Source organism: Thermoascus crustaceus, assembly GCF_041956765.1.
Source record: "Thermoascus crustaceus strain CBS 181.67 unplaced genomic scaffold VTN00scaffold_4, whole genome shotgun sequence".
Lineage (NCBI taxonomy): Eukaryota > Fungi > Ascomycota > Eurotiomycetes > Eurotiales > Thermoascaceae > Thermoascus > Thermoascus crustaceus.
The window spans coordinates 2,282,695-2,303,531 of NW_027192530.1; the positions used below are offsets into that span (position 1 = coordinate 2,282,695).

A 20,837-nucleotide genomic window follows, 5' to 3' on the forward strand; every position below is an offset into this window, starting at 1 on the left:
CGGTCTCGAGATCGGGCAGCAACACTTTATCTCTGACTTCTTTTTTTTTTTTTTTTACTTCCCTTTCCCCGAGCTCTGACACATCGCGCGCTCCCCACGTTGTCCGAAGAACTTGCGGCATATGTCCAGCTTGGGTCTGGTGCCCCAGCCCAGCACGTCCCCCCTCCACCCACGATGTCTGCGACTTGCTGATTGCACTGCCATCCGCCATGGCGCCCCGTGGTGTCGTCCTCTCCACGATCGCTCCCATCGGATAGTAGCCACCCGGTCATTCAATGCCTCTGTTCCCCGCGCCAAGGACTATATCCGTCCGAACAGCCTGCAAAAGACCCTGGAGGTCCAGAGGGCTGCGAACAGGTCTGCCCTGCTCCGCAAGGTGGCCTATGACGACCTCAGCGCATACGTCTTTCGGCCGGACCTTCCTCCGGAGAATTTTGCCGACCATGAGAAACTATCCGCGTCAGAACATCGACCCCGCGAGCCGGTTGGTTCTTCGAAAGAATCCCGGCATTGGGGGTCAGAAGACTCAGCACAACCGCAGGGACGGTCTTCGATAAGAGAGAAAGTGTCGCGGATTCGCTCCGTGGGGGGCTCGCGAGAGTCATCCGCCAGAGAGGTCTCTCTTGGGCCGGAGAAACGAAGCGGAGAGCTCCATTGGGATGTGAATGAGAAAGAGCACCGGCCGCAGCAGAGCCCGTGGCTGGACCATGTCCGCCCGTTGGGCAGGATCACGGACGGTCTTGCTCGGCTGGACGCAGAGATCAGGGCGTTGGAGAGATACCTGACGCCAACGCGCGAGGAGCAGGCCAGCGTTGACCAGGTTATCGAGAGCGTGTCGACCATGCTCGCGAGAGTCGTGCCGCATCCTCCCCGAGTCATTGGCTCCTGGGGGACCGGGATGGCGCTTAGTCATTCCGATCTGGACTTCATCCTCCCTGTCAATGACCCCGTGGACGATCCGGTGCGCAAGCCCAGCCCTATGAGGCCGGAGATGGTCCAGGCGTATCGAAAGACGCTGCGGGGCGTGGATGGCCTGCTTCGGGAGAGTCCCTTGTTTAAGGACCAGGTCGACGCGCTCGATGGGCGTACTCCCGCGGTCACAGCAGTGCACGATGCCACTGGTTTGCGGTTGCAGTTCTATTGCGGCGAAGGGCCACCGTCCTCGATTGAGTACGTCAAGGACTACCAGGCCGAATACCCCGCCCTGCGGCCGCTGTACATTGCTACACGGATGATGCTGGAAGTCCGCGGTGTCTTTGGCCCTCGTAATTCCTCGATCTCATCTTATGGTCTCCTTATGCTCATCGTGGCATCGCTGAAGATGAACCACGGGCGGTTCCTGCGACCAGACAACCTGGGCGAGCACCTCCTCGAGATCCTGCATACCTACGGGAAGGTCGTAGATTGGAGAAAGACCGGTGTGTCTGTTGATCCGCCGGGCTTCTTCCACTTATCAACCATCAAAAGTGCCGAGAGCAGCATCAAATCGCAGGATCCCGATTTCGGGGAGGAGGAAGAGCCCGCATACCTCCGCGGCCAGCGAGCCCTTCTCAACTCGAAGCGGACGGCGGCCGTGAAGCGCAACTTCCCCGCTGCCGGGGCGGTGTGCGTCCAGGACCCGACCAACTACATGAACGACGTCGGTAAATCGTGTGTCCGACCTGCGCAGCTCCAGGACACCTTTACTACCGCACACGAGCGGCTGCGTGGCGCCATCGCGGCGTGGGATGAGAGTGCGGCGGGCACCAGCGACAGTCTCCTTGCGCACGCGCTGAAGGCAAATTTCGATGACTTTGAGCAGTTGCGAAGCCAAATCATGTATCCGTCTTGGACGGATGCAGAGTTGAAGAGTCAGAGGAGGGGGGTGGGCCCATAAAGCCTTTTCGCCGGTCGCAACCCCGCCGTGGGAGTATGCCTCCCTTGCAAGTATCTTTCGACACTGTATTACTGTATTTGATTTACTTCGGGAACTACCGGGTCTGGCGTTTACGATATCCATCTCCGGGCGCCCCTGACCTTTATGATGTTTTTGACGACTTGACATGACATATATAGAGCATGGCTTGTACATTATCTTGTCATGGACATCTATCTGATGTTGCCCCTCGAAGGCAGTGTTATCTATCCATTGTAAAAATAGTGTACCTTACACTATGAAAAACCATCTCAAAAGACGATAGATCCGTGTCTCAATATACCCAACCCAAAAAAAAACCGCTTCTAATTCATATTTTCAAGTTTCCTGGGATGAATGGACCGGTCAGTTGCCTAGATAGGTAGACTACACTAGATTAAAATATAAGGTTGGAGCAAATTAAGTACTGTTAGGAAGGAATTGGTTGGGTCTGCGAAGGCGCGCTTTGGCTCGGTGTGTTCATCGATTCGGGTGAACGAACGTCTTCCTTACGGACGTATCTTATCCTATAAAGATCCCGTGCCCTTCCAGGGGATCTTTGATTATTTTAGATATCACAAGCATGGATGAATCGTAGTATGAACCTTTTTTTAGTCCTCCACCACGTCTATATAACATTTGAATGTAGTTCTTTTGGGTTCAAGATTTCTAGTCTTCCCCGCTGACACCTGGCTTCACCTCAACCACCACAACGGTAGAATTTACCCAGGTGTCCCTGTCAACAGTGGATTCGACAGGTGCTTCTACTCGGATAACTCTGTTTTCAGAGCGAAGCAAGACGTCAATGAATCGCACACATGCGCATTATCGGTTGCCGTCACCGGTTCCTTCTTGATAGACCCATCCGTCTCCCTCCAGGTGATGAGGTGATGAACAACATTTCCGATTCCATCATGGTACGCACTTACTATGGAGGAGGAGAAGGAGGCACTCCATACACGTACCTGGGTATCCCTCCCCATTCTCCGTCTCTGGCCAAGAGAGACTACACCGCCACGACGTACGGCGCGCAGACTCGATGCGAGCTCATCTCTAACAAATGTCACCTGCAGAACGAAGCCGCGATCCCGGTCTTCAACTGCTCGAGAAAATAAATAAATAAATATAAAACGACTATATTAATAAAGGATACTAGGTAAAGTTCACCAGAAACTCTATATTTCAGTCATCGTGATCCACTGGACCTGGAAATAACAGATAACATGATCAAGGTATATTAAATTAGGCCATACGGCACTCCATTAGTACATAGTATGAATTAAGCTTTTTCGTCAGCCGAATATTACCACTATAACCTAGTGGTATGCTAGAAACCTATCAGCCTAGTCAGCACACGCCGATCCGGGTATCTCGAAGACCCCTGCAATACCCTTTTATATTGTATCAATATACCACATCGATATATCATATCTTTCGGAATCGCTTGATATATCCATATTTGGAAGGTCCGAAGCCACTAATTCCATGAGATAAATAGTTAGTTAGGTAGATTCGAATAATCAGAGCTTTCATCATCATACCTTCAGACTACTAGGTTCGCGCAGTCTGACATTTTTCTTCTCTCTTGCCGTTTAGATCGTTTGTACAGTAGACTGTTGGAAAGTTTATTATTCTGTTGAGCAGGCACAGCCTACCACCTAACTGACTAACCTTGTATGATTTGAAGCTGGCTACTTTCCATCTTCGGGAAATCTACTTACCTAGTACCTAGTAAGTACTTACTTTTGCTGGCACCGATTCACTAATATTCTGGTTTTAAGATTATCGACACGATTTTTTTCGTCCCTAGGTATTGAATCGGCTGTAGGTTTATTTTGTTTATTTATAGTTAAATTAGATACACTGCTCTACCAAAACTTTTCGCACCCACCCCCTTCCACCTGTCTATCTAGGTATCTAAGCAATTTACCTTGCTTTGCTGTTTTTCGCTAAGTATGTTTTTGATCCGGGCCAGCTTTTTTTAAGGGTCCGTCCGTTACCTGTCCTATCCTAGCACGTCACTTAATCGATGACTCCCGGATAACTTCACATGCATGTGGTTATAGAGTAGCTAGCAATCTACCATGCTAATAGAGACTGGGGAGGGGGAGGGGGCGGTGCAGAAAGTTTTGCCAACGTGGTGTAGGTAGATAGGTAAGCGTATAATGTAACTGGTTTTTAGGACTTTCTAGTCATTTATAGGCGTTATTTATCGTTTGCTACTTTACTTGTCAGATCAGTCATCATCTATCTGTAGGCGGGATTCGAGGTCGGAACCGGTCGGACGGGTGGGTAGCATTTAGTCGTGAAGAGGGAGGGGAGGGGAAGAGGTTGAAGAATATGGGGTACCGTGCGGAGTAGTGTGATTATTTAAATCTTGCCTGACCACTGCCGTGACTCACCTTGCATATATGTATGTGCGGTGGCGGTCGGAACTGCATACCTAAGTTCCCGGTTAGGTAAGTTTGGTCGTCAACTTGGAACGAACCGCTGGGGTAGGGATTGGGTCTAGGGAGGCGTTGGGTACACAAGGGTGGGAGGGACTACTTTAAGTCGAGGTTGCAGGTAGTTTTCTTTTCCTTCGATGATAGTTGACCAGAATATCTAATCTAGTCCCTATCTACATATACAATGGAACTTCCTGACTCTGCCGTCATCGGCAATACAGCTCCTGTCCTATTTCCACTTGCGTTCTTCTCCTTCTGTCTGTGGATCTTGACCGGTGCAGTCTATCGTCTCTGGTTCAGTCCGATTTCTCACTTTCCTGGACCGAAGATCGCGGCGTTGACGTGGTGGTGAGTTCTAGACTTGGTGTCATAAATAATAAAAGAAGAGAGAAGCAAATTGACTGCCTACAAGGTATGAATTCTACCACGATGCGATTCGTGGAGGACAGTATATTTGGGAGATTGAGAAGATGCATCGGCGTTATGTAGGTACCTTCCCTCTCTCTCAAGCTACGAACTTACGTTTTTCTTTTCTTTTTTTTTCCTACAAAATCATTCATTCAGGTATATATACTGATCAAGCAACGATGAACCAAAAAAAGGGCCCCATCATCCGCATCAACCCCGAAGAACTCCACGTCTCAGACCCAGACTTCTACACCGTCCTCTACTCATCCAACAGGCGCAACAAGACCGTCCAGTACAGCAAGCAGTTCGGCACCCCCGACGCGTCCATCGGGACGATCGACCATTCCGTCCATCGCGTGCGCAGGGCCGCCCTGAACCCGTTCTTCTCCAAGGCGAGTGTGTATCGCCTTGAACCGGTCATTCAGGAGAAGGTGGATGAGATGTTGGCGAGGTTGGAGGGATTCCGGAAGAATCGTGGGGAGGTGATACCGTTGACGCTTATGTTTTCGGCTTTTACGAATGGTGAGGTGTATAAATATAGATCGATAGTCTGCCTTCTTTTTGTGTTTACGGGTGGCTGGGTGGCTGACATCTTTCTGTTATGATTCCTGCAGATATCGTCATGGAGTACTCCTTCGCGCGATGTGATCACCGTCTCCAGCATCCGGAGTTCGACCCCGTGTTCCACCGCGTGTCGCTTGCTGCCCGTGACATGAATCATTGGTCGAAGCACATGAATTGGATTTTTAGATTGACTCAGTCGGTTCCGCCGTGGATGGCAAGGTTTCTGGATGAGAAGTAAGTCCTGATGACTAGAAGAGATGAATGTTCGCTCGGAGGACTTTATTATAAATCGTTGCCGATTACACATTTGATAATTATGGATTCATGTGCTGATGCCTTTTAAGAATGGCAAAGCTCATTGCATTTCAAGCGGTACGTACTTAGTTACCTCTTAGGGCAAGCCAGTTATTGGCACACTGCTGAGAATCAATACTATCAACCACTTTGTATATATAGGAAATGGGCCGGCAGATAAAGAACATCCAAAACGGACAGAACAAACACCACGAAACGGCCTCCCACAGAACCATCTTCCACGACATGCTCGAGAGCAACCTCCTTCCTGACTCCGACAAGCAGCTCAGCAGAATGGCGCAGGAAGGCCAAGTAGTGGTGGGAGCCGGCACGGAGACGACCAGCTGGACGCTCTCTGTGGGGATGTTCTACATCCTTTCCAATCCGTCGATCCGGAGCCGTCTGGAGGAGGAGCTGGAACAGAATCAGTTTCCAGACTTAGATCCTCGTCAACGCAGACCCCTAAAACTGGTCGACCTGGAACGTCTGCCGTACCTGACGGCCTGTATCCAGGAGTCCCTTCGACTCTCCTACGGCGTGACGTCCCGACTTGCGCGCATCGCTCCGGATCAGGCCTTGTCTTTGAAGCTAGATGATGGCGATAGCCATGGTCATGAAATCCAAATCCCCCCGGGCGTCCCAGTCTCCATGACTTCCGTCCTGCTGCACCGAGACCCCAAGATCTTTCCCTGCCCGGAGGAGTTCCGTCCGGAGCGCTGGCTCGAGAATCCCCGGCTCGATCGCTACCTGGTCGCGTTCACGAAGGGCACCCGGCAGTGCCTTGGTATCAATCTGGCGTATGCGGAGCTGTACATGGGGCTGGGTGGGATTTTTCGCTGGTTTGGTCGTGCTGGTCGTGCTGGCCAGCAAGGAGGTAATACGTCTGAACTGGTTCTTTATGAAACTAGCCATGAAGATGTGGAGACTGTGGCGGATATGTTTCTTCCTGGGGTTAGGAAAGGGAGTAAGGGTGTTAGGGCTGTCTTTAGGTGAAATGGGTTTCTGCTCGAATCGTGCGACTGTTGCACAATGAGAGAGAGTGTGTGTATGTATAGCACAGTGGTGGCTCACCCTCAGCATCTCAGCCGTAGGGTGTCTACAGAATAGGCGAGTCCCCCCACGAGGAGACTAGTTTTCTAATTCTCGCCCACACGAACTATCTGATTGATGCTAGTAGTGCCTCGCCACGCCGTGTTAATGACTCACTCTCTCCGTTGCTTGAATGTTAACATGCCTTTTTAAGGGCGTTCCCCTTGATAATCATTCTAAAAGCTCTGACAGTTTAACCTATCACAGGTAGAACCAATTCCGGAATATCAATTTTCTTCTACCCAGGATCTGGATGACTATATATATATATATATCCTCGTAAGGTAGACGAGAAATTCCGGCATAGCACTGTGCGCGTTTTTCATTGCTACAATAAGGCTAGATCTCAGTCTTTCTCGCTTCTATAGCTTATCCACTCCTTTTCAGCATCCTCTCTGGCATCGAATCCAAAAAGCCAGTGCTGGAAAACAGGATCGTCAAGCATATTGGGATAGCCAACCGAAGGCGGTATATCTTCGACGAATCGCCGATCCCTTTTAACCTGCAATGGACCATCCGGCATTTGCCAAATATCACCCGCCTCCTTACTTGCTTTCAGAATCCGGTCTGTCCGAGGCCGTCGAGCCGAATCGCATAGTCGTAGGACATCGGGGATTTGTATTGGAGTCTGTGCTTTGGCTAGTAGCGTTGAAAGCAGTGACGCAGACTCGAAGCCAATCGCGGCTCCTTGTGATCTGGGATTGTTGTGAGCTGGGACTCTAAAGCTAACACTATTGGATGAGATGGGATGGGATGGCTCACTACTTACAAGTACGGAAGACAAGCATGTGCAGCATCCCCTATCAGTACAAACTTTCCACCCTGAGTGGGCCCACGATAGTGACGGTAGCTCGTTGTCCATCTCAAGTAGCATCCATTTTTGGAACTCATGCGCAACTTCCAGCAAGTCCCCAATCTGAGGATCCCAGTCGCTGAAGAGAGACCTCAGGTCCACCACATCCGCAGGCCGTGGCCCGAGAAATACCTCGTCGTTGTCATGACCCGTGGTGGGACGAGTCAGAACAACGTTGAAGGCACCTTTCAGTAGGTAGCGCCAGACCTTCGGGCCCCAACCAAGTGTGGATATTTGGGAGCGACAGGAGATTGATTGTCCAGCAGCGAGTTCTTTTGCATGGATTCAGGGTCGATGACGATACGATTCACAATGGTGCCGGTTGGTCTCAAAAAATGTCTATTAGGTCGCTGCTGTAAGAGGGCTGCCCGACACATGGATTGTGCTCCGTCCGCTCCAATGACCAGATTGGCCTTGAGCTGCTCCTCACTGTTAGCTTGTCGAATGACCGCGTCGGGGAAATCCGTCGCTTCGGCATCGATCTTTGCTCCTAGAACGATACGAGCCCCTTGTGCTTCTGCCTCCTCATACAGTGTCCTTCGCAGGTCTGCTCGAATGGATGACCGGATGCGGGAAACCGTACGTATCATGTAATAAAGGGGTCAAGGTTCATGTTTCTAAGGACCTCTCCGTCCCTCTACGATTGAATAATGATTCCACAAGGCTGAATCGCTATGGCCTGGACTCGGTCGAGAATGCCAATCTCGGCTAGCACTCTGCATGAATTGGCTGGTAGCTGGATGCCTGCACCGACCTGGTTGATCTGACTGTATCTGCATTATTGAAGATATGGAAACTTTGATAGGTCAAAGAAGGGGGATTGACATTTCGCAATTCAGCATTCCGCGCCAGGGACTGTCACGCTATAGCCCGCTTTGCAAAGTAAGATGGCCGATGCGAGGCCGACCAAGCCTGCACCTACAATAACGATATGAAAATCGGGCTTGAAGTTGGCAGTCTGATGATTGTGTTAAACTAGTATGGACTATGATCGTGTTGGTTTTAATTGCTATCTGGGGCCATGGAACGAAGGAGGGGAAGATGATGCCTGTCAGCGTACAAGGTCGCCAGATCTTTTGGCGCCTTTTTCAGGCCACCTACGTTGTTGCTTTTTCTATATTTTGATCCAGGCTAGCTTTGTCTAGGGTCTGTGACCTATCATACCAATTGCCTGAGTACCGTCAAAATCACGTGGGTTTAGAATAGAAATTTGCGAAGCCGATAGAGAGCAATGGATGGATGATGGAAGATATGATATGATATAGAAGTGTATGTTGAGGCTGGATATGATATAGAGAGTACACGACCGGCGCAGCCACCTTACGTGGCGACATGATAACACCATATATGTACCAGGAAACTAACTGCTCTCCCGTGGACGCCTTGAACTATTTCACCCGATGTATGTCTAAAACCGTTTACCACTGTGCGCGTCTTGTCTACTGAGGATGCTTTCTATAGAATCTTTGGTGGCCTGATCGGCCGACGAAGGGATGGTAGAGATCATGCTGGCCGATACAAGAGACCAATACGTCCGGACAAGGCGCTTCCATCGATGGTTGCAGTCATCGATTGCTTCATTTTACTTCTCTCGATGAGATTCTCTGCTAATGTTGGGCAGAGCATATGTATCGCGACTATGTCTTCGTGTTTTATAGGCTCTCCTCCGAGCAAGCTATGCGTTCTCTGCTTCTCAGGCTCTGCTAGCCAGCTATCCTTGATAAAAGCTCCCTCGAGGAGTCTAATATCGGCGAGATGTACAAGAACGGTATCACTGTCTCGCTGGCAATCTTCAAAAGCCCAGACATCTCTCCCTTCAGCAGCAACATCAGCTGTCGAGCACCCACCATATCAACCTTCGTAGAAGGGCATTCTCTCCGTCATACCATCCTCCTGGGTTCCATATGGCGAATTGATGTGCATCGAGAAACCAGGCGGTCTCTATGCCTTCTACTTCCCCTACCTGATCGGCCTGAGCTACGCCGCTTGCATTGCCCAGCCTATCATCCCGCCCTCTCTTCTCCTGTCTGCAAGCGCGAATATTCTCATCTGGAACGTCTTCCTGCGCGGGGCCGCTTGCACCATCAACGACAATTTCGACCGTGAGTATGTTCGACAGGTTGCCCGCTGCCGCCTGCGTCCCATCGCCCGAGGCGCCGTTACCCCTACACAGGGACATATATTCTACGCCGGCTTAACGGCTGTTGGGTAAATATCTGAAGAATCTTGTGAACGAGAAGAAGAAGCGTTGTGAGGAGAGGACGGAAGACGAAAATATGGAATATGGCGGTTTGACTATATAAGATGTGGTTTCGGAGATGCACTGTGTAGAGAGGGTAGCGTATATACATAGAAAATAGAAATCCTTGAGCTCTCCGGAAAAGTATCAGGACGAGTAAATCCTAATATGTATAGAATAGAATAGGCCTTCTTCTGCCCAATGCCTTCAGTGGAGAATGAGGATTATGTATTAATAACGTTTGAGACATTCCATGTTTTTTTATTACCTGCTATCCTCATAAGCAAAGGTCCTTTTTGCTTCTCACCATCTTCAGGAACTGTTAAGCTTATACATATCAGTAGCTCATGCATTGATGTATTGCTCTCGTTATGCTTGCTTATCTTATCTTACATCCGTAGGTAGGCAAATTCACTTTCCAGGAACACAGGAACTTGAGATGCACCGTACCACATAGACAGGGACAAGGGGGAAAGATTACCCATAGTATGAGCATAATTGCTAACTTCCTGTATACATATAAGCTCGAGTTTATCTTCAGTCTAGGGATCTGCTATGCTATTTTATGTTATGTAAAACCTGCATGGACAATCTGTGCTGTGTTGTGTTGGGCTTGGATATCACCGTGCGCGGCCTTCTCGGCCGATAGGGATGGTATGGTTCTGCTTCACAGCCAGATCAGCGCCAGACACACCATTGCTGTTTCCACCTAGGCATAAACACTACTTTATGTTGAGACTGACTGACTGACTGTCTGTCTGTCTGCTTTATCCGGTTGGTAGTATTTAAAGAGGTACTTGAGATGCATAATGATCTACAGAGTAATAGAGTACCACTGTGTCTTCTATCATGTGAACATAGACAACAAAAATATGCACTCTATGACTGCATAAGCGTTCTTTGGGTAGTTAACTATGTGCTGTACTTAGTCATCTAATCTGAAGATAGACTGATTGACAAGGACAAAATGAATAGGAATATTAGGACTTCGAGAAGTATGGAGATGGAATAGTCGTGAAACTTCTAAGAATCTATCTCCGTCGCTGAAAGTGCGTTCCAGTTAGAATTAGCATAAATTCTTATAGGATACATGCTATCTATATCTCGGTACCAATGGGCAACTAGATGTCTCGATACTTTTTGTGGCCGAGCGGTTTACCTGTGAGATAAATCCCAGATAAGGGAAATGATAGATGTATGCACAATACTATGATTACACTTATACATGGTGCAGGTCTCTGCAAGATCAATCTTACCTCCCGAATAGGTATGTGCAGATTCAAATGCTACAAGAATTAGGACGAGTTGGGCAAAAAAGAAAATAACCAAAGCAGGTGCCCAGAAATAGGAAGTACAGCGTATTCATCTCATGATCAAGAGACCAAATTAGTCCCTAGCTAAACTGACCGCAGCTACGGAGTACACAGCTCCGTACGCCGTTCAAAGCTGATCTGCCGCTGTCCACATAATGTGGAGGCTCGGCCATGGTAAACGGCAGGGAGTTGTTGGGACGGTTGGTTCGAGGTCAGTGATATCTGCTCCGTCCCTGCACTTTGCCTCTGCGCATCTTTCAAGACTTTAGGACTCAGCTGGTGAGAACCCTAGTTCTGCATAGGAAGCGTGACTTGTTATAATGTGCGCGCCTGTTCACCTGCTGACACTAGTTTAGGTTAGGCAGACGGTACGTACCCTGCAAGCTAGCAAGACGCCAAATCGTAACAAGCCTTTGTGGGTGGGCAGTTGTCTGCAGTAAAGAGGAGCCGTATGGCGTGGTGGCTTCCCAGTAGTCGTTGCGAAGTGGCGGTTAAGGCATGAAGGGGGTAGATTTCAGCCGGAAGAGCAGGTCAAGGCCCCTGAAAATAGTAGTTCGACATGAGTGTCGGTGTTTGGTAGGTAGTAGTCACCAGGGCATCAACTCTAATAGACAAACATGCCGCGAGGCAGATACTTACTGTGTTTACTGCTTGGTGCGGTGAAGAGTCGATCAGGAGCGATGCCAACACGTCCCGCCCCGACGCGGGCCTCCGCACCCCATAACCCCATAACTCCTGATCTCACCAACTTCACCTAGCAACCAGCCAAAACACGCCGCCAGCCTGGCGCAAGAACAAGACTTTTACGCCCAGAAGCCATCCCCGCCTCCATCCTTCTTTGCATCAATGTGGCTTGCGTTTTCGGCAAGGAGTGGACGCGCTGGCGGCAATGGCGTAGGCGCCAGGCGTGCCAGTCACTTGCAGCCTTGCCACGAGCATGCGTTGTGTTGAGCATGACTGCAGAAAGCAGGCTCTGCAGGATCGTGTAGTCGGGTACTCTTCACAGATAAACGTTATGCGATCGTTGTTAATTGGAATCAAGATCCCTATGTTTGCGGTATGCTCCTACCTGTTAGCGTACAGAACATCCAATATGCTTTCTGCACACGTTGCAGGAAATCGAATGCAAAAACTAGGATGAAAATAGAACCCTCGATATCTCAGCCAGTTCCCTATTGTGTTGGATCGTTTCCTGTTTCTATTTGCTGGCCAGCTTGGGACCAATGATGGCTCATGACCAACGCACCTACAGTAGGTAGGTAAGTAGCCCACACGTGAGGACTGGGCAAGGGATGGGCTGACAATTGCTAGTTGTTTTTTGCCAATCTTACTGTTCAACATCCTGGACGAGGAGCCTAAACCGGTCTGGAGCAGATGCAGGACGGGGGAACCGTGAACGTAACCTTACTACTTTAGCGCCATGTCACTCCCTGCTGAATCTTCATGGAGAGTCCATCTGTTCAGCACTGAAAACAAGGCCGCTCCTCATCCAGCATCCGCTCTAGCAAGGGTCAGCAGCTTGTTTCTCCTGCTGATTGGAATCAGCGATCTAGCTTACCTTCCCCACAGTGGCACAGTACAAGCTTACGAGCTAGAACGATCCTCAGTGACGCTGCACGGAGACGCGGCACGGAGATAGCAGTTGCTCTATCTCCTCAACACACTTACCGCAGTCTTAATGTCAGGATTATCACGCCAGCTCAGTTGACTCACATGGCCAGATATGACTTTGAGTTGAAGCTCAGCTCAACCGCCACGACGTAGTAGCTCACTGGTTAGTTTATTCATGGGGTAATAAATATTGTAAGTATTTCTTTCAACTGGAGAAACTTCCTGATCCCGGAAACTCATGGATATGATGATAATTAGGTGTCACGCACTGATATTTGTTCTAGAGTCTAATGCGGTTTCTCATACAGCCTGGAAAGTAAATATCACCTCACACAGCATCGAGGAACATACCTGTAAGGCGACCTTCAGCTCGATAGATAAGATACCGTGGTTACGGGGCATAGTACGCCCGTCATACCACGTTTAATAGTTCAACCACCTGCTCTGCCCGGCCATGCTCGTAATCCTGCTCGCTCAGTCCCATTTGAGATTGTCCAAACGCTACCTTGTACACAGTAAGAATACTGCGTACTCCACACACTACTTTGCTAGCGCGGGAGGCCGAACTGACCCATCCGTGCGACCCCCTGGGGCTCTGGAATGTCTGTTGTACCCCAACTTCCCAGTTAGTTTCCTCACAGGTAAGAGCTAGTCCTATCTGAGTAGGTGTGGACATTTGGCGCGGCCTCCATCTCAGTGCTCCATACGACTGCATACCCAAGCTTCGATTAAGCTAGGTAACTAAATAAATAGACGGAAGGAAAGAGTGTCTCCTCATGCGGGGATTGTCACCCCTATTGCTTCTCCATGCTCCATACTATGTCCTTCCTGACAGACTTAGCGAAGAGTTCCCCACAGCCCGGGAGTTCGGTATACTCCGTACGCATATAAACAAACGTTCTTCATTTGGAGTGGCCCAGACCTTACTCCAGGATTCCCCCGCGTGAGGCTTTCCAGGAACAGACGTTTGATCGTTGCGCTCGGGGACCGAGATCCCATATTATTTCTTGGCCCGGTAGCGGAGGTAAGATGACTTCGAGTCAATTCGATTCAGGTCTACATATTGACTGGTCTTAGAGCAGAATTCTCCATCGCCCTCCTATCCGAGGCTGTGGAAACCCACTGGATCTCGTATTTCTATTTTTCGATCAAGCCACGCCAATATTGCCAAGCTTTTTTTTATTCTAGTCACCTATACCGCCACGCTGCGTACGATTCATCCTACACACCTCAAAAACATGGGGACAATCAATATCAATTCCTACACGCCAGCTCAGACCATCGAGCTGGTGTCCCGGGCGGGGGTTAAAAAGGGCCTGATGAGGCCCGAGAAGGTCTTCCTCAGCGGCGTCTCCGCCGGATGTCTACTGTCATTCGCGGCCGCGACGTCGCTCAGCACGATGACCGCACCGTGGTTTCAGGAAAACGCGCCCGGTCTGATCAAGACGATTGGTGCACTCGTGTTCCCGTATGGTTTGGTGTTGATCTTGTTGACGGGTGCGGACCTCTGCACAGGGACTTTTATGGTATGAGACGACACGTCCAATCGGAAACACGCACGAGACCGGAGATAATAATATGCTTCCAGTACACCACAGTTGCTGTCCTTCATCGTCGACTCTCTCTGGTGCGGATGCTCCTGCATTGGTTCCTCACGTTTTGGGGTAATCTTGCTGGGTCATTATTCGTGACGGCAATCATCTTTAAGTGTATGTTGCCCATGCTGTAAATCGTCGTACCGTATATACATCGCGATCGGCCTGCAATACTAATGGGATGAACCCTGCCCAGACGGCGCCGTCTTCGACGCAGAACCATTCAAATCCGAAGTGATCGCCTTCGTGACCAAGAAGCAAGTCACCCCGACCTTCCACCAGATCTTCCTGCGCGGCATCGGCTGCAACTGGCTCGTCTGCCTCGCCTGCTTCCTCGCCATGCAGGGCCGCGATCTGACCTCCAAAGTGGTCGGAATGTGGTGGCCCATCTTTGCCTTCGTGTCTCTGGGCCTGGACCACGTCGTCGCCAACATGTGTTTCATCCCGCTCGGCATCTTCCAGGGCACGCCGGGTCTGAGTGTCGGGATGTATGTCTGGAAGGGCATCATTCCTGCTGGGCTGGGGAATATTGTTGGTGGGGCGCTGTTTTGTGGTGAGTAACTAACTACTGTCTCTATCCAAACCTCCCTGTAGTGACCCTGGATGCGGTGCTAAATGTGTAAAGGCGGATACTACTGGTTCATGTACCTGAACGGAGCAGACCCCATCGCAATAGACGATGAGGTCTTCGACGTTGAAGACGCCCAGCCGGCCCGCGTTACCTTTGGGCTGGGGTCGAAGAAGGATGAGGAGAACGTCCAATGAAACGAACGAACGAAAATCAACAAAAGAGTAAAATTTTGCAGTTTGGGCTATTCAACTAGCATCTGATAGGCAGGCATTGTTCGAGTTAGTTATGTCAGTATGTACTTTGTAATTGTTCATGTTTGAAGCGAAACGCAGGAATGTGATGGGAATTTTTCTTCAAGCATAGTATCGCTTCCGCTATCATGTAATTTAAATGCTTTTAGTACTCCGTACTTGTTAATAATATATTGATTCCCCTATAAGACCAGGCCCACTTCAAAGAGAAAGAAACCAAGCAAGCAAGGAGGCGCAGATTACCTACATCCCTAGCGCTGCAGACTAAAAAGCTTCGTTATGCAGCTTTCGGCGCCACTGTATATGTAGGACCTCGTATTTGGAAGGATCGGAAGATTAGTTTAGCTAAGTAAGGAATACGAGGATTGAGGCTCATCTCGTATTCTTGACTTGTATACGTGCCGAATATGTACCTACCTATATATAACCTGCGACAATATCCCCAGACAGTTGGGTAAAAGAAGAAAGAAAGAGTCCGTTCGAAAAATCCAGTCGCTTCATTCCGGATACACGATTAAGCGAATCGTATCAGGAAAACGAAAAGGGACTAACGTACGTACTGTAGTAGGTAGAGCTGCTGCAGAACTCCAATCCAATCCAAGGAAAGGTGGTGCGGTAGGTATTAGATGACTTACCTGCAGCATCTGTGTAAAATGTGTTCTGAATTTCTGTTATTTAATGAAGATTATATTCCGTGACTTTGGATTTGTTGCGTATAATTGAGTTGAGGGTGTTGCATCAACGTGGGTCATCACCAGGTCTGGAAGATGGCTTTATGTATGTATGTATCCGACAGACCAACAGTGAATTGAAGTATTTTACATAGATTATGTCCGGTTTAGAGGTGTTGATTTAGTCATTCCCCCTCAAAACAAATCCTTCTAACAACGTCGTCTTCTCATGTAATTCGGCACGGATATTCTTTACGTTTAGATGTCCGATACCAGCATGGTCGTAATGGGGACTCTACCGCCATTCACATCTTCTTCGTCCCCAAGGCCGCAATTAAGCTCGACAGTAGACGGCAACATTGCATTAATAGCAGTCTCAGCTGTTGATTATGGTGCCGTGCACTTCACGTCCAAAGAATGATGTTACTATCCGGTTCTCTTCTCCTCCGCACTCCATCAACGCTACTGTTTAGTCTCTGTTTTACATTGTAGAACCAAGCCAGGAATTTACACCACTGAGGAACTTGTCTTCGAGGCCGTTTATATAGACCCATACGGGATAGATATCCAGCTAGAGCAGGTTACCGTGAAGTTTTTATATGACGTCTATTTACCTGTTCATAGAAGTCTGGCAAGTTGATCTTCTGTCTAGCTTCAAACATCGAATGTTATCGAGGCGGTATCTTAAGAGGCATGCTGACGAGCCTTGTTAAGATGTTAGGCATTTCGATTCAGTCCACATGCATTTTAGACATTCCAGTGTACTCAACAATTGAGAATAGAAACAGTCATTTACGTACCTAATTGCTCAGATTTGGATTGGATTGCAATGCGGGTACACAACCATTATCTGGCATTTATTTTCCATTACGAGGTCGCGATCGGCATATCCTGTTCGGGCTCAGATAGATGGCAGCAAAGATCCCGCGTCATATCCTTAATCCGGTGGGTAGGAATTGGTCTATTTATGTACTGTACATACATACTAGCCAGCTTGTTCCAGGGATTTGAGCTACGGAGCAAGGAGAGCATTGAAACATAGCCGGCTGGCTTGCTTCGGGATTCAAGCGGATTTATTTTCCTTACTAAACGACATGTTCTGAATGGACATGTACAGTAAGTAAGCGCAGTACACCAAACGAAAACAAAGTGCAATAGAAAGCATTATCAAGTGGACATTCCCGGATTTCCAGCAAGGCACACACATCGTAAACACTATACCACGCAGTATACTGCAGCCTATTTACCCAAGTTACCCCATATACTCCGTTCCGTTCCAAACCAATCACCATCCCACCCTCCAACCCCGACCCCGACCCCGGACAACTCGCCGGGGCGCCCCACAACCCCGGATTTCTGGCCGAACGGGGCCGCCCCCGCCCCCGGAATTTAGAAGACAGCTAGCTACCCCATAATCTGTAATTAAACTGGACTTGGCTGCGGAGATGGTGAAATGAATCCGTGTGTATGGCGTGTGGCGTATGTACGGTTTTGTAATTTGGCGGTTAATTGGGGTGTAATACGGGACGGAACCGGAGCTTGGGGAGCGTAAGTAGGAATGAGTTGGCAGTGTTATTATCGACGTATCTCACAAACTTGAATATGGATTATGTAAATCGAGTTTGTGTGTTTTTGTCCTTTTCTTATCAAACTGATAATTCGTAAGTGGTCTACCCATTGCTCAATCTTGGAGCCAAGACTGTATCCCAACAGAGACACACGCACTCAAACATATGAGGTACTTACTCAACAGGTACTATCTGCTACCTAGGAACTCTGCAACTTTGAAATCGGTCGATTGGTTAACTAACAGAATCAGAAACTGAATCTTGATCGCCAATTTATTTGTTACTGCGTATTCTTATCTGGTATTATTATGCAAGTTCGGACCGAGAACCCGATCGTGCGGGGTAAGGATTTGATACGGTATGATAAAATATGACATGAGATAGAGCCCATTTTTGCGTCGTCAGGTAGGATGAGATATGCAAGAGTTAGTATATAAGCTGAAGAGGCTAATTGGTTAGGATAGATAGAAAGTATGGTGTTGAAGTCGGTTGCAATAGAATGAGCTTTATATTTGTATCCGGGTCGAGTCAATGGAAGGATTTTGCGTAGTATATAACAAACTGGTCTAGATAGATCTAGTTTATCTTTGAAACGCTGCATACAACGCTGGTCTATCGATCACGATATCCTGTCTGTATATATCCAAACCAACAGGATAGGCAAATAGCAATATCATCGTCGTCAACTTTTCAATAACCTAGTCCCCTCGCAGCCAGGAAATTGCCCCATTCCTTCACCAGATTCTTCTTGATCTTCCCATTTCCAGTAATTGGGAACGTCTTTTCGACCCCGTCATCTCCGCACCAGAACACGTATTGCGGCACCTTCTGTCTGGCTAATCGCTCCCTCACCCAACCCCGAACCTCGTCCGTGCTGGGCCGCTTTGTGTTTGGTTTCTGCTCCAGGAATGCTCCTACCACTTCACCGTATCGGTCGTCCTTGATGCCTACTACGACCGCTGAATGGATCGCAGGGTGTTGGGCTAGGTGGTTTTCGATCTCGACGGGGAAGATGTTCTCGCCGCCTGGTGCATATTGTTAGCAACAGATAGGTGAAACTATATTGATTTAAGTACTCACCTCGAATAATAAGATCCTTGATCCGACCAGTGATATGGCAGTACCCGTCTTCATCGAACACCGCTTCATCGCCGGTATACATCCATAACGTCCCATTCTCATCCCGAATCATGACCTCGTCTGTCTTTTGCTTGTTCTTCCAGTATCCCTTTTGCAAACAGTACCCAGTCACGCATAGTTCGCCTCTTTTTCCGATTGGGACGATATTCCCTTTGGGGTCGACGATCTTGGCAGTGGTATGTGGTAGGATCCGTCCGACTGTGGTTCTGCGCTTGTCTACTGGGTCTTTGATGGCCGTCATGAAACTTGTGGGAGAGGTTTCCGTCATTCCTATGTTTGCAGAAATTAACATCAATGATAGCGGAAACAAAGCTACCGGAGGGGAAGAACGTACCGTAATTGTTCAGAAGATGTCGAATCTTGAACTCCCTCTCGACGTCCTTGATGAGCTGTGGAGGTACCGGCGACCCAGCCGCAATGCCCGTTCTAAGCCTCGCGTCTCCAAAATTTTTGGGTTTTGGAAGACGCAGCTCAGCGAGGAACATCGTGGGAACGCCATGCAAAGCGGTACACCGTTCATTGGCGACAGTCTCAAGAACTTCCTGCGCGTTGAAGGCTTCCGAAGGCATAATAAAACAGCTGCCATGAGTGAGACAAGCAAGCATGCCAAGTACCAAGCAGAATATGTGGAAGATAGGGGGAGGACTGCAGAGGCGGTCTTCTTCTGTCAGTTCCATGTTGTCTCCGATAAAGCGCCCGTTGTTTAAAAGACCACTGATTGTTGACTTGGTTAGTCATTTGTACACTCATACTGACTGTACCACGGACTTACTAATGTGTCAACATTGCAGCCTTGGGGTTCCCAGTTGTACCACTGGTAAATTGTAGGTTGCAGACGGTGTCAGGGGGAAAGCGACCATCTACCTGTCCAAGCTCGTAGTCCGAAACCTGAAACTTCTCGAGGGCGTCTTCATAGTACTTCATGCATTCTGGGTTTATCCTGGGGGTTTCTTTCAACAGGATTATCTGTTGCAGGGTTGAAAAGGCCTTGCGAGTGGTTTTGTTGCGGAAGAGTTCGATGATATCGTCATTGTTTTTGGCGCCGATTGTATGTGATATGAACAAGACCTTGGGCTCTATACCGCAATAATAGTCAACTATACACATCCAAAATATTAAATTCCTTGTGGGCACACCTGTATGATTTATCGCGTACTCAAACTCCGGCTTCGTGTATGTGTTGTTCACAAGCACCAGAATGGCACCAATGCGCGTCGTCGCGAAGAAGACCTCGACGTACTGCTGGCAATTGCCCGCCATAATGGCAACAGTATCTCCAGGGCGGACACCTAGCCCAAGGAGAGCTTTGGCCACGATCTTGCTACGTCGATTGAGCTCCGCGTAGGACAGTCTTGCACCGGTCCATGAGCATACCACCGCCTCCCTGTCGCCATACTTCGCAGCCTGCTGTTCAATGAAGTCTTTGAGTGTGATCTCCCACAGAGGAGGGTCGCGGGTGCCTTGAACGGCCGACAGCTGCTTCGTCGGTAGCCGAAAGTGGCTGATGATCTGCTGTAACCTGCTCTGAGCCATGGCGATGTGTTTTGTCCTTTGCCGAGGGTATACCTAAACGGTGAACTCGAAGACCGGAGATGTGCTTCCCACCCCAGGGGGTTGGATGTGCCTCAATTTATCTTCCTGTGGATTTCTCTATGATATCCTGGACAAGCAGACACTACGACGATAGCTCGTGCATTTGTTAGGACGGTATGCAGTGCGTTTCGGATGTTGGTTCGTTTGGATACGATACGATACATATCCCTCTGTAATTTGGTCTCTGTATTTCCGTGACACAACTAGGTTCTTCGGACATCACTCCGAAGTTTAAAGTTCATCCCTCTATCACATCGTACTGCTTATTATTCGATTGTGGCCGGTGATTTAAAATAATTGGTCTGGTTCGATCGTAGAAGAGGTACATCTAGAAATCGCGCAGCTAAAAGGATACAGCAGCACTGGATCCCTATTCGACATCAGTTGAAGTCCATGGATTGTTGAAACAAAGGCCTGGCAGTTACCGCGACGATATCCAATGCCTAAATACGGGGTCCCTTAAACGGACCTTTAGCTTCTGCTTTTCACTCTGGACCGTTCGGGTCGTCCTACACTGTGCTTTGCTTTCGGAGGCTGATCCATGATTTCATGAAAAGAACCACATGATGTCCACAGTCGTCAGCCCAGCGCAAATTCGGTGAACACGATTATATTTTCGTGTACATCGAAGTTTGAAGCTTGTCTGCCGTCGTCCTCTCCAGATGACCGAAATTGGACCATTAGCAGGAGTGTAATACCCTAGCATTTATGATTCATCAGATGCGAATGCTTTAGA

General features: G+C 48.8%; 5 protein-coding genes across 5 annotated transcripts; 3 read left to right on the forward strand and 2 right to left on the reverse strand.

Moving 5' to 3' along the window:
• Positions 1–121: 121 nt before the first annotated feature.
• VTN00DRAFT_7411 (uncharacterized protein) lies at positions 122–1,876 on the forward strand (the record flags this gene model as incomplete). Its single annotated transcript, XM_069434156.1, has 1 exon — positions 122–1,876. One exon carries the CDS (start codon positions 122–124, stop codon positions 1,874–1,876), a length of 1,755 nt encoding a protein of 584 aa, XP_069287465.1.
• Positions 1,877–4,525: 2,649 nt separating this feature from the next.
• On the forward strand, positions 4,526–6,600 carry VTN00DRAFT_7412 (uncharacterized protein; the record flags this gene model as incomplete). Its single annotated transcript, XM_069434157.1, has 6 exons — positions 4,526–4,689; positions 4,754–4,826; positions 4,944–5,271; positions 5,364–5,547; positions 5,658–5,685; positions 5,770–6,600. 6 exons carry the CDS (start codon positions 4,526–4,528, stop codon positions 6,598–6,600), a joined length of 1,608 nt encoding a protein of 535 aa, XP_069287466.1.
• Positions 6,601–7,737: 1,137 nt separating this feature from the next.
• VTN00DRAFT_7413 (uncharacterized protein) lies at positions 7,738–8,139 on the reverse strand (the record flags this gene model as incomplete). Its single annotated transcript, XM_069434158.1, has 1 exon — positions 7,738–8,139. The coding sequence occupies one exon, from the start codon at positions 8,137–8,139 to the stop codon at positions 7,738–7,740; it is 402 nt and encodes a 133-aa protein (XP_069287467.1).
• Positions 8,140–13,950: 5,811 nt separating this feature from the next.
• On the forward strand, positions 13,951–15,072 carry VTN00DRAFT_7414 (uncharacterized protein; the record flags this gene model as incomplete). The annotated part of the gene is made up of 4 exons (XM_069434159.1): positions 13,951–14,238; positions 14,301–14,421; positions 14,504–14,860; positions 14,933–15,072. The coding sequence occupies 4 exons, from the start codon at positions 13,951–13,953 to the stop codon at positions 15,070–15,072; spliced, it is 906 nt and encodes a 301-aa protein (XP_069287468.1).
• A 2,986-nt stretch (positions 15,073–18,058) lies between these two features.
• Positions 18,059–20,041, reverse strand: VTN00DRAFT_7415 (uncharacterized protein; the record flags this gene model as incomplete). The annotated part of the gene is made up of 5 exons (XM_069434160.1): positions 18,059–18,393; positions 18,449–18,778; positions 18,843–19,222; positions 19,281–19,584; positions 19,645–20,041. 5 exons carry the CDS (start codon positions 20,039–20,041, stop codon positions 18,059–18,061), a joined length of 1,746 nt encoding a protein of 581 aa, XP_069287469.1.
• Between the last annotated feature and the right edge of the window lie 796 nt (positions 20,042–20,837).